This window comes from Atta cephalotes (genome assembly GCF_000143395.1).
Source record: "Atta cephalotes unplaced genomic scaffold scaffold00023, whole genome shotgun sequence".
Lineage (NCBI taxonomy): Eukaryota > Metazoa > Arthropoda > Insecta > Hymenoptera > Formicidae > Atta > Atta cephalotes.
The window spans coordinates 3,058,856-3,070,441 of NW_012130087.1; the positions used below are offsets into that span (position 1 = coordinate 3,058,856).

Below are 11,586 nucleotides of genomic sequence, written 5' to 3' on the forward strand. Positions count from 1 at the left end.
TATATATATATATATAGTATATATATATATATATATATATATATATATATATATATATATAATTTTTTTTTATTATATAAGATTATATATTAATAAGAGGAATATTAACCAGATATGATTTAGCCTTTCCACTATTTCATTCTAAAATTATAGAATGCGTTTCTCAAGCATTTAATGAAAAAAATTTTCAATTTCAATTTTTTCAAATTTTCAATTTTCATTACAAAATTTTCTTATAGAAATGTAAAATTATAGAAATGTAAAATTTTTTAACGTATTTTTCTCATAAATACTTAAAAAGGATGTTCCATAATTTCAGCAACTATTATATATTGTTATATACAATTCAGCCAATTTAAAGGAATGTCTGGTGTTGGAAGGAACACTAAATGTGGCTTCTCTCTACTTAGATAAATTTTATAAGAGAAAAGCGTGTTAAAAAATTTTACATTATCACTATATAAATTTGACGTTAAACTTGATAAATTTATTGAACTATTATACACATAAAATTCAGTAAAGTTGGAAGGAGCCATATCTGGTGTTATAAGACAAATATTAAATTAGAATAATCACATACTTTTGGTAAAGGAGGTGGCACCCATTCTCTAGCTATATATTTCTTATGTTCATATTTTGCCCGAATAAAACTTTCCAGACTACAATCCGTTTGAGGTCTTCGAAAACTATCTGGAAGATTGGCTTCATAGACTGCTCTAGCTCGAGAATTGCCCATTTGTTGTAAACTCTAGAAATTTTAACGAGATTCATATAATTGGATTTAAAAAAATGTATATAAAGCCTAAAGAAAATATTCAAATATGAAGCTTATAAGAAAAATAATCTTGTGGTGAAGATATGATATAAAAAAATTATAAAAATAAAAAAGTAAAATTTTTCCATAGAAAAGCAAATATTAAAAATTATTTACATCCATTTCTTTGTAAAAAATTAATTTATTTCAGAATTGAAGAATTAATATAGTATACATTTTTAATTGTTTTGATATGAAAGTTTAACAAATAAATAAAATCATCCTTTGTTAAAAAACTATGAATCATATGTCTGCTACATACCACAACTTGTTCCGGCGTCCATGTATCTAAATTAACAGACTTGACTTTACTTATATGTACTCCAAGATTTCTATGAATACCAGCACATCGAATACACAAGAAAATTCCCAAATTCCAACTAGCCCATCTTGGTCCTGCAAAATACAATTTCATTGAAAATATAAATAATTCTTATCTCTCAAACATAGAGACTCCGCTTAAACTCGACGCAAATACAATGATAAAACCTATCAATAAAAATGCTTCGTTGAGCTATCTAATATTCATGATTATTAAAGTTCTCAACATTCGATGATATATCAAGTCATATAATAAAGGCTTTTTTTTTTATGAATTCTTAAAAGAAGAAAGACATACAAATGAGCTCGTATTTTAATTTTCAAAATGATAAGTGAAATGAATATGAAATTTGGAAGAACCTTGACGATGTTATCGAATGACAGCGCGCTGATAGGTATGTCATGCAGAAGTTAAAAATCCATAAAAAAATCCATCTCAGCGCATTATACAGAATATGATGTTGCTTAGGTCGTTTCGTGATCGATATCGACGAGTCGAATCTAGGAACGAGCGCATTTGGACGGCACAAAGTAAAGAACGCACGAAGGATTTATCGAGGACGACTTCCCGAAAGGGAAGCAGATGAACGGCGCATTCATGTCGGGATCGAGAAACAAACCTTTCGCGTCGCAGTCGACGCAATACTTGTTATCCTCGTCGCGAAGCATCTGCGTCAGCAGATTTTGACATTTCTCCTGGATCTGCTTGGCACGCTCCTTTTCGTGACGGGACGTCATTCTCGCTGCTGACAGCGTCTTCGCGAAGGGATCGGGGACCACGCGCGACCGCGACACCCCGGTGTCGCCTCCCCGTGATAACGTTGGACAGGAGCGTGACACAATGGTACCACGTAGTGGATCTCACATCGCGTTGATCCCATTGGCCCCGATGACAGTGTCGCGCGAATGTTATGGAATCATTGTAGCTGTAGGTAAATTTGTTGTTATCCAACGAGGAAACTTACCGACCGATTGCAATTACCATTATTTAGGGTGATATTCATAATCCGTTCCTTATTTCAAGACTGTCTTAAGGCTATGTCACAGTAACTACATAATTGTGACTACGTTTAAAAACGTCCTCTCTGAGGAGCGTAGAAAGGAACGCTTGATTCAAATATCAAAACAGATCACGTAATCAAAATTGATATTCGTCAATTTTGACCACGTGAATTTTGGTCACGTGACTTGTTTTGACGCTGAAAATGAGCGTCAGCATGAAAAAGCCTAAGCTGTGGTCAAAGTCTCACAACAAATGCTTTGAAATGTTTGATGAACCAATTAGAAGAAAGAATTTTTCACTTAAAATAAGAAATTGCTTTCAAAAACTTATTTAAAAGAAAAGTTATTTTTCTATTTTAAATAAACGTTATTCTATATTTTAAATAAATTAATGTATTTTCGGGTTCTATTTCTTCTTCTTTTTATATTTTAAATAATTTTTTGTGACCTATTTCTTACTTAATATTTTAAATAAGTTCTTGGAATCTATTTTATATTTTTTATTTCAAATAAATCGTATCGATTATTTTATCGAGTCTTGAGTATAAGATATTCCATAAGTATTAATGTTTTTATATAAGTTTTTTTATATAATATAAAATGCTTCCCGCTACTGCCGCCGATCGAAAAAATAGCAACTTTACTTACTTTGCTACCTACTTTGCTACTTACTTGCTATTTACTTTGCAAAAATGATTTCTTAAAAACGAATACCGGAAGTCATGTTCATATGAACAAATTTCATATATTTTGATATCTTACGAAATCAAGTTTTATGTCTCATTGTTTCAAAAAATTGTTAAGAAAACTTTTTTTTTACAATAAAAAGACCACTTTTGAATCAGCTTTAAATAGGGATCCTATGTCAACGCTTCAATTTTGAAGTGGAATATCTCGATTTTTAATCCCGTTCCGAATATTAAGTTTTGATTAAGAGTTCAGGAAACTAAAACAAGCTTTTTCTATAAGTTAGAAAAATCTAAAAAAAAATGATTGATTTTTTCGAAGAACGTTCTTTTAAACCTTGTATCCACGATGCTAGAAATCGGTCCGGATGAAGAAAGAATTAATCAATCGCAATAATCATGTGATCAAATTGTTTAAATATGATTTGTTAATTCTTTCTCTGTCCAAGATCTCAGACTGATTTCTAGCATCATGGACATTGGACTTAATAATAAGATTTTTTTGTATTCCAGATTTAAAAGAATACATCAATATAACAGCGAGCGCGAAATGAATTGAAATGGATTCAGATTTTCAGAAATATTGATTCACAAATGTTAAAATGAATGTTTTTCAATCCTGAATGCATTTTTATTCATTTATAGGAATTGCATGGAGCATATCTCTATGCTTTTCAATTTAAAAATAATATTAGCTTTTTCTGTGCACATAATTGTGAATACTGTTCAATTTAAAATTTTGAATAGGAAATGCAGTTTTCAATCCAATTGCATCCAATTGAATCTAATAGAATCAAACTGAATCCAATTAAATCCAAAAAAAGTATCCACTATTTAAAATACGCATTCGGATAGAAAAAAATTTCAATCCATTTTAATCCATTCTCGTTTGCTGGAATCCGATGAACATGCACTTGGCGCAGCAAACCGGGTGGATTCGCGCTTATTCAGCGATTTTTAGAAATTAATAACTTGTTAACTTATTATGAAGTTTGCAAAAATGATAGTAAACTTCATTAGTTTAATCTGCTCCATCAGCCTAGACAACTAAAGCTGTTATTATATATGAGACACCCTATAGACCTCGACCTTATATTATAAAATATATTTACGATATATTTATAATAAATCAACCCTGTCTTTTATGGTGAATCTAACGTCGATATCATAATTCATCGTGCAACGAAAAATATAAGCTTACACTCAAGAGGATTAGAAATAAATGAAATAGAGACAACATTAATTGAACTCGAGCCTTATACATTTTATAAACCGATAAAACATTCTTATGACAATGTAACGAATTAACACTTCATTTTGAAAATACATTATTTGAGGGACTTTACATCTTAATATGAAATTTTCTGGCATTATATTTGAGACTGATCTTGTAAACAGAGGTTTTATGAAATTTCCGTACATAAATGAAGAAGAAAAAAACGGCATGTAAGTTAATATCAAAATATGAAAAATATATTTACAAATGTAAATCTGACATGAGCAGAAAATTTGTCGATATTTAAGATATTTTTAACCTTAACCTTAGCTATATACATATTTTTTTATTCTTAATATATTTGAGTCTCTGGGACCTCCATCCATATTTGTTACCGTAACTGCCGTAAAAATGGACATATTTTAATTATTTTTTTTGTGATCAATGGAGAATTAATTAAGAAATAAGTCCATAATGTGTAAAAGTCGATAGAATAAAGGAACTTCGAGATATATCCCTATAAAATCATGTCACACAGTTGCTTGATGAAATCATGTAATTAAAACATGTAAATAACGTAAAGGATTGTTGTACAAATCAGTATATGATTTTAAAATTACGTATTTTGAAAAATCACATAATATTAGGTGTAGTAAAAAAAAAATCCATTATTTTTGCATGAAATTGAATGGAAAAATAATGGATTTCTTTTTACTACACCTAATATTCTTTTTTCTTCTATATCTATCGATTAATTCTTTAAAATTTAATAATTATAAAATTATGGATGAAATTATTTATAATGATGGTGATTTTTCAAATTACATTATTTTAAAAAATCATTGATTTGGAACAATCCGTTATGTGATTTACACGTTGTGATATGATTTTTTTTCTGTAGAGATAGGTTCAAAGAAAAAGAAAAGTTAGAAACACAAAAAAATTTTGATTTAGCAAATTGCATTGAAGTTCTGAGACTCCAATCTGTATAATTAGAGTTACATTATAGAATGGCTGCAACATATTTCAAACCGAATGGAGCCAGGCAAGTGTTTCCGTGTTGGAACGAGCCAGAGTTGAAAACCATCTTCAACATCTCTGTAATGCATCATCAGAAATACTTAGTACTGTCAAATATGCAAATGCAAAAGCAAGTGACGGGAAAAGATGACATGATACAGACATATTTTGACTTTACTTCTCCAATGCCCACTTATCTTGTAGCGATTGTTATAATCCCCAAATGTGATTTTTATCATTCCAACTATAACCAAACTGTCAATATATGGTGTAATTTGTCTTTGTTATCGCAAGTAACATTCATTTACAATATTGCTGAAAAAGTTGTGCAATTTATGATTCAATATACCAATAAATCCGAGGAGATATCGAAAATGAATCATGTTTTGATACCGAATTTTCCGATCGACGGTATGGAAAATTGGGGACTTATCACTTACAAGTAACATATACTTTAATTAAAAAGAAGTTAACACACTATTAAACTATAGCAAACGTTTTTTTTTAATATTCAAAATTTAATAATTAAAAATACAGTATTATGAATGTAATTATTCAGGAATATGTTAGATTACATATTCATGATAGGAGTATTTTACATAATTATATTATTCTATGTTTCAGTGAATTTCGTGCTATCTACAATATTAATAAACATTCAATATATAAGAAAATAGAAGTAGCAAAAATAGTAACACGTGAACTTATACATCAATGGTTTAATTTGGTTACTCCAATTTGGTGATCTTATTTGTGGTTAAAAGAAGGATTTGCTACCTTCTTAGAATCGTACATCATTGACAAGGTTATTTAATATTTATAATATGTATACATATAATAAAAGATGACTTAATTATTGCAAAATAAAGAACTTGAAATATATTTTAAATTAAGAGTAAGTTTAATACCAATATAAAATGAATATTATATTTTTATAAAATATATCAAGATAATACTGAATACATAATAGCTTCTTATTTAATTAAAATTCCATAAAAATTGTAACTATTTATAATAAGTTATAACACCTAATTAGATTTAAAGGCATTTTAATACAAATTCATATTGAAAGTTAACCCTATATATAGTTGTACACACTCAAGTCCCTGGGATCCCATCTATATTTTTTACTGTAACTCCTGTAAAAATGGATATATTTCAATTAACTTTTTTTTCAATCGATGGAGAATTAATTAAGAAACAAGTCTCTATAATGTGCAAAATTCGATATGTATCTCGAAGCTTCTTAATTCTTCAAGAAGCTTCGAAATACATAGACTCCAAGAAAAAGAAAAATTCAAAAATATAAAAAAATCTTGATTTTTAGCAAATTGCATTGAAGTTTATCGAATCCCAGTGCATATTGCTAGAGTTAATATGTTCTGTTTTTTTATTTAAATATTATCGTATATAGGAAATAGAATAATGCAATAGTTTAATTAGAAAATTTTACTCTATCGTAATCAATATTTAATAAAATAATTTAATAAAATAATGAAATTCAATATTGTAGGTTTTTATATCTTGAATTTATTTTTATTTTGAGTAATTTCCAACATTTTCAGAAATAATTAAACTAAATATGCTTACCTTGAAGACGATTTAATACGAAAACGATAATAGAATATTATAGGTATTATGAAAAAGCAAAATAACGAAATTGACGATAAATGATTATTTTAATTTCTAATATAAAAGTTTTCTTCAAATTTTTTATATTGAATCACATCAAAGCATTTTTTTCTTTAGATTTTTGAAGGTTGGCGAACGATGGATCTTTTTGTGATTTGGACCTTACAGATTTGTTTGACAATAGATGTTGGCTCATTGAACTCTGTCACATTGATACTGAACAGTACCTTTGATGATATGTCGCAGTATTCTATTGAACTTTATGGAAAAGATAAGATTAACGTAAATATGCACAATAAAATTATATTATTCACAGACTTCTCATATGTAGCACACAAAAGATAAAAGAGAAGATTAAAAGAAATAAAATCTTTTTTTTTTCGCACAATACATATATTTATATATAAAGTATGTTTACATTGGATTTCAATTTTATATGTAGTTTAAATGTTTTATATCTATTTTAAATGTTAATTGATGTTTTATTGTACAATGTATTATAGCTCCACTTTTATTACGCATGTTACATCATATGGTTACTGATGAGGTATTCCAAAAGGGTCTAATCATCTATTTGGCCAAGAAGTAAGTTCGTATAATATAATCTAACGTAAATAATATTTATTATAATATTAAATCATAAATACAATCATAAATATATAATCTTCTTCTTGTATTCATGTTGAGAAGTATTATATTTTATCAGAAATATGAACTTAGATTCCCAATATTACATTGCTATTAAATTTAATTACTGCAATGAGTCACTTTTAAAATTAGTCGATATAGCTCAACCACTCCGGATGATTTGTGGAGCGCCATGCAAAGTGCTCTCGACGAATCTGATGTCCCGCACGATGGTTACAGAATAAAGGAAGTGATGGATACATGGATGAACCAAAACAGTTATCCTGAGGTAGATGTGCAGCGAACAAGCAGCAAAACTAATGACATAATGACATTATCTCAAAAATGTATTTATAAACGAGAAACTAATAAATGTATTAATAATACATGTATTAATAATACGTGTACCAATGAATGGTACATACTCTTAACTTTCGCTACGAGGTCCAATCCGGATTTTTCCAATACTGTGCCCAAAGCCTGGTTATGATCAAATAAAACGTCCATCCGCTATCTACTTAAACGAAAAGATTGGATTATTGTCAATATACAACAAATTAGTAAGAATGAATTTATGGTTTTATATTTTATTTTATTGTAAGCTTTACATCATTCTTTATACATATATTTTTTAATAATTTTATTTATAAAAGCTTAAAAGGAGATTTATATAATTAAATTTTTTGAAACATTGCTAAATGTTAATTAATGTAAAATTATAAATTATAATTAATATAAAATTATCTTTAATCCATAATTTTTATACTTATTTGTAAGTATTACATTTATTTATTATATTGAGAAAACGCAAACTTTCAATATTGAAGATACCTGCCATAAGTTTGAAAACACGATTTTTTCACATTTTATGAAAAGTTAAATATCTCGATGACAAAAAAATCGTACAGAAGTTTTCAATTACCCATTTGAAGATAATAGGGCTTTAAATCCGCGTTTGAATTTTCTATTTGCGACATTCTTAATTTATGAAATTAAAAGTTTTTTGCAATATCTTTGTCTTACTTTGAAAAGCTACTTTGATGAATCATCATCCAAAATTTTAGTCGGAACTGTATATTAATAGATTTAATTTAAAAAAAAACTTTGTAATAAATATAACGAATAATTTACAGGATACTATCGTGTCACTTATGATATCTCTAATTGGCAAAAAATTTCATATTACTTAAATTTTGAGAATTACACGAATATACACTTTCTTAATCATGTTCAAATCATCAGCGATTTATTTGCCTCTGTGATGAATGAACAAATAAATGGATCCGTCTTCGTTAGGCTTATAAAATATTTAAATCGAGAGGAAGATATTGTAGTATGGCATTCATTGTTCCCAATTATACAACAATTGTGGAAATATTTTTTCTTGCCAGAGGCCGCACATATCAAGGTAGATTAATAGGTCTCATAAAAGGGATAAAGACATATGTATGTTTTGTAGTTTATTTATAGTATATTAAGCCCTACAATAGCATAAACGGTATAGTTAAGTAATCGTAGTTAGATGTAAGAATTAATTAAATAATAAGTTAGTTGTAAGAATTCTTCAATCATAGTTGGATATTTTCTTTGTATTGAATTGTAATTGATCGGTTATAATTGTAAAAATACGAAGTTACTTAACTCAATAATACATATATTGATAAAGCAAAATATACATATATAGAGGATTACGCATTTTTAATATTACTACTAAACTATTATAAAATCAATACATGATTTGATGATTCTTAGACAACCATAACATTACTCCTTGGCAATTTTCTTCAGAAAATAGGCTTTTCAGAAAATTCTCATGATGACGATATGGTAAAACTGACAAGGCTAGATACCATAGAATGGGCACTCTCGGTGAGTGGTATTGCAGGAATGAGGCAGCCATCAAATTAAGCGAACATCTCATAGATCCTAATATTTACAAGTAATTTTTCTTACGATTACTCTTTCGTAAATTGTCTCTATTTTATAATATGCACATGTCCGCATATATACAGTTGATTTTTTATTTCTTAAAATCGTCGATATTAAATATTCTCCTTATTGATTCCTTTTAATCGTCATTCTTATTCAAATAAGGTAACTCATAGAATAGCACTAAAAAAAGCACTTTGCAGCTACTTGCAGCTAAGGCACATTCTACAATAAGACATTAGTAATAAAATCAGGAAGTTAGAAGCTATAAATTGACCAATCACATACTACGTTTACATTGCTTGAATTACGTCAAAATTATAATATCGATATTATGAAGCTGGTCAATCATAATTATTCCTCTGAAGAATGGAATAAATATGATTGGCCAGTTTCATAATATCGATGTTATAACTTCGACGTAAGTCAATGTATAAACGTAATCATAGTCGTGAATATGAGAAGACTAACTTATAATTTTTTTATTTAATATAATATTATTATAATATAATTTTTAGCTTCTGATTTCTGATTTATTACTAATGGTTTATTGGTGGACTATGTGTGAGATTCTTTAATGTAATTGGTTTATACACTTAGATCTGTAAGGAATTAAGATAAAAAAATCATATCAAAAGAATCATTATCACAGTTACAAAAGTGCTTTTTTTTGCTGAACGCTTAATGAATATATCACTGGATATAAGATAAAATATCCAATATTATTTTATTATTTTATTATTAGATATTTATTATTGGATATTAATATTAACTAGTATTATAATCGAGTTTCTTTTATTTATGTTTAATTTTAAATTTGGCCTAATTTCCATCGAGGATTTAAACCGGATTAGAATGTAAAAACCAACCAATTATAGTCGAATATTCCTCTGTTACAGTCAGGGGAATGCTCGATTGTAATTGGTTGGTTCTTACATTCTGATCCGGATTAAATCCTCGATGGAAACTGTAACATAATCATGTAACGTGTGGCAAATATTATAAGCTATAGAGTAGAGGAGTAATTCAGAACGGAAATTTAATTTTACAAAATAATAATTACTTAATAAAAGAATATAAAAATACGAATCTTAATAAAATAAAAAGTCTGCTATATGTATGGAATGTATATCATTTCTTGATAGATATATGCGTATTTTAGATTTCCACGATGGATGCAAAAATTTATGTACTGTGCTGGTGATTTGATGACAGCCAATAGAACTATTTGGGATAAAACATTGATATTATATCAACATAAAAAAGAAAAATTTAAAAACAATTTAAAGGAATATCTAACGAGGGAAAAATTTGTAAAACTCTTATTAAGAGGATTGAGTTGCGCTGAAAATCCTAATATCATTATCAATTTTTTAAATATTACAGCATTCAATCCTACATTATTTAACGAAAAGGAGCGTTATTTTGCTGTCCTGTGTATTCTTGAGAATCATTCGCGAAACAATTTGATCCTTGACTACATATTAAACAATTTTGAGACTGTAAAACCTAAGTAATAACATTTCTCGTGGTAAATATATACTGTCTTCTTAATTATAAAATTTGCTTAAAAAATTATTTTCTTTTATAGGTCAATGACTACAACTACATTAGTAACAATTATTCTTTCGAATGTTTATTCTTATCAACAAATTTACATGGTAAATTTTATGATTTACGTATTTATTAATCTAATATTGACTATCAATAATGTTGTTGTTATAGCTCGATTTAAATGAAAACTGTTTATCATGCGGAAGTATAATTTAACGTAACTTTAGATAAGTTAATTATATTAATAGATTTAATTATGTTTGTATCTTTAAATTAAGTATTTGCATTTTTGAGGTAAATCCTTTTCTAAAATCGGATAATGTGCTTGTGCATTAAACTATAAATTGAATTTTTATAATTAACTAATTAATATTAGACCGATGTTAATTAAAAAATGTTGAGAAAATTTTTAGAAAATCATTAAATTATAAATTAATTATTTCGAATATATATGTATACATGTCCAAAAGCATGTATACATATAAGGTGTTTGATAATTAATGATAAAACTCGCATAAGATTGAGCGGACTAAACTAGTCGAAAAATCCTCTACTATTTTACAATTTTTGCAGTTAACAAATTATTAATTACTAAATATTGCTGAATATTGGTTTTCAATAATTTTTTATTCAAGTACTATTAACTTTACAGAGAAACAGCAGATGACAAAAATTGTTTATTTTCTTTTCATAGAGTTTTCGATTTAACTCTAAGAATTTTTTCAGAATTTCAGTGCCGCATTTTCTCATGTTGGTTGTCAATATAAAGAAAGTGTGGTAAAGAA

The 11,586-nt window shown here is 27.5% G+C and overlaps 1 protein-coding gene and 1 pseudogene across 1 annotated transcript in view; one reads left to right on the forward strand and one right to left on the reverse strand.

The window, feature by feature from the left end:
- LOC105619899 (stromal membrane-associated protein 1) overlaps positions 1-1,873 on the reverse strand; it is a 3,975-nt gene extending 2,102 nt beyond the window's left edge. Inside the window, exons 1-3 of the mRNA XM_012201416.1 lie at positions 1,756-1,873; positions 1,077-1,210; positions 581-748 (exon numbers count right to left, since the gene is read on the reverse strand). Coding sequence (XP_012056806.1) covers positions 581-748; positions 1,077-1,210; positions 1,756-1,873 — 420 coding nt within the window. The remainder of the gene's footprint in view (positions 1-580; positions 749-1,076; positions 1,211-1,755) is intronic.
- A 2,084-nt stretch (positions 1,874-3,957) lies between these two features.
- The window catches only part of LOC105619900, a 9,723-nt pseudogene continuing 2,094 nt past the window's right edge, over positions 3,958-11,586 (forward strand).